The following is a 1,586-nucleotide window of genomic DNA, read 5'->3' as shown; positions in this document are numbered from 1 at the left end:
CACACACACGGTCCAAGCAGTCAGTCGTCCGGCTCGGTGACACACTGCTCCACGATCTCTCTCAGGTTGGGGTTCTCCATGGCGGCTGCCACTCGCTCCTTATCGTTGATCTGTTTGTTAACTGAGACAAAAACACAGACGACACAAACGTTCTGACAACTGGACCACACCGGAAACCCGCACACGTGCCGCCTCCTCCTGTAATGTTTGAGCTGGAATAACCTCAGAGAGCGCCGCTTTCTAGGACCTCTGCTGTTGCTCCCAGCTCGGGTTTATCTGAGTCTTTGTAAAGATTTCACCACATTTCTGAGTAACTCAGAGCTGGATCAGGTATCAGCGTCAGTGGGATCAGTGCTGTGGTTTCATCAGATTCAGGGTTTTAATGGTTAATGACACCATGTGCTCTGAACCACTTGCTCATGTCTGTGCTGTAATGTTCATGCAGCATTTTAGCCTCTTGTCTCTGCACTTTATTGCTCTGTGGGGATTTTTAGCTCTTCACTCTCACCTGTTGCTGTATTTTGTCAGTTTGCTCCATTTTTTAAAAGTCGTTCATGTAACTTGTCAGTACAGATAATCTCTTGATATTATTTTTTTATCTTGCACCGTCTACATGCTAATACCTTTACACGTTGAGCACTTTAATCCCATAGTTCTTAAGTTTTGTGTAAATTAAACCTAAAGACTGTCAAAATAATAGTAACCATAGGAACCTGTGCAGAGCCGGGGTAGCATGTGACTAAAACAGTAGGACAGGGTTAGGAGCAAAGTCAGACGTGTAAAGTAAATACCATGAACGTCTTGGCTTCTAACAGCAGATTCAGGTAAAAGACAATCTGTAGTTTCTAAAAGCTCAGATCCTTCTGAACCCCTGCTGTCTTTACTGAATACGTCTAGCTGCGTGTTCCACACAATCCATGAAAATGCCTTTCAAAAATAAATGAGGCAGACTTACTATCTTCTTCGGTAGAGTGTGTTCCTTCCGAAATGTAAATTTCCAACTGAGAAGGCAAAGAAAAAGAAGCGTTGTTAACGGGCTGCTTGTTTCAGAATCATTTATCCAGCTTTTATTCAGTTAACAGAGGATTTGAAAGCCCGGCTCTACAAAAAAAAAGCGAGAAACACAGAGGAAGGTGGTTTAGGATTAGAAACTCGGAGAGCAGAAATAAAGCAGGATTTCTGCAGCTCAGAGAACAACAGACGCCATTCATCGTTTAAAACTCAACTTTGAAACGTGAACGCTGCTCAGAGTGTGATAAAACTGAAATCTGACGGTGCACAGCGTGAACCCTCGATGACTGAGACCGCTCTCAGATGACTGGTTTCAGTGATAGGACTTGGTCCCCAATGGGCAGAGAAACGCTATCATGTGGCAGGAAGACAACGCTGGAAACTAACAGAGCTTTGTCCAAGAGAACATCTGGGGCCGGTGTCCTGCAGGTTTTAGATCTCACCCTGGGTCAACACACCTGAATCACATGACTTCATTACCAGGCCTCTGGAGAACTTCAGGACATGTTGAGGAGGTCATTTAGCCATTTAAATCAGCTGTGATGGATCAAGGACACATCTAAAAACTCTTTTAG

At 44.2% G+C, this 1,586-nt stretch overlaps 1 protein-coding gene across 1 annotated transcript in view; it reads right to left on the bottom strand.

Moving 5' to 3' along the window:
* ciao2a (cytosolic iron-sulfur assembly component 2A) overlaps positions 1-1,586 on the bottom strand; it is an 8,334-nt gene that overhangs the window by 594 nt on the left and 6,154 nt on the right. Inside the window, exons 4-5 of the mRNA XM_005745098.2 lie at positions 956-1,001; positions 2-121 (exon numbers count right to left, since the gene is read on the bottom strand). Coding sequence (XP_005745155.1) covers positions 21-121; positions 956-1,001 — 147 coding nt within the window. The 3' untranslated portion in view covers positions 2-20. The remainder of the gene's footprint in view (position 1; positions 122-955; positions 1,002-1,586) is intronic.

The sequence above is a fragment of the Pundamilia nyererei genome, unplaced genomic scaffold (genome assembly GCF_000239375.1).
Source record: "Pundamilia nyererei isolate P.nyererei 1_Seehausen unplaced genomic scaffold, PunNye1.0 scaffold00154, whole genome shotgun sequence".
Lineage (NCBI taxonomy): Eukaryota > Metazoa > Chordata > Actinopteri > Cichliformes > Cichlidae > Pundamilia > Pundamilia nyererei.
The sequence above is the reverse complement of the archived record's forward strand: the minus strand, read 5'-3'. Positions and strand labels throughout refer to the sequence as shown.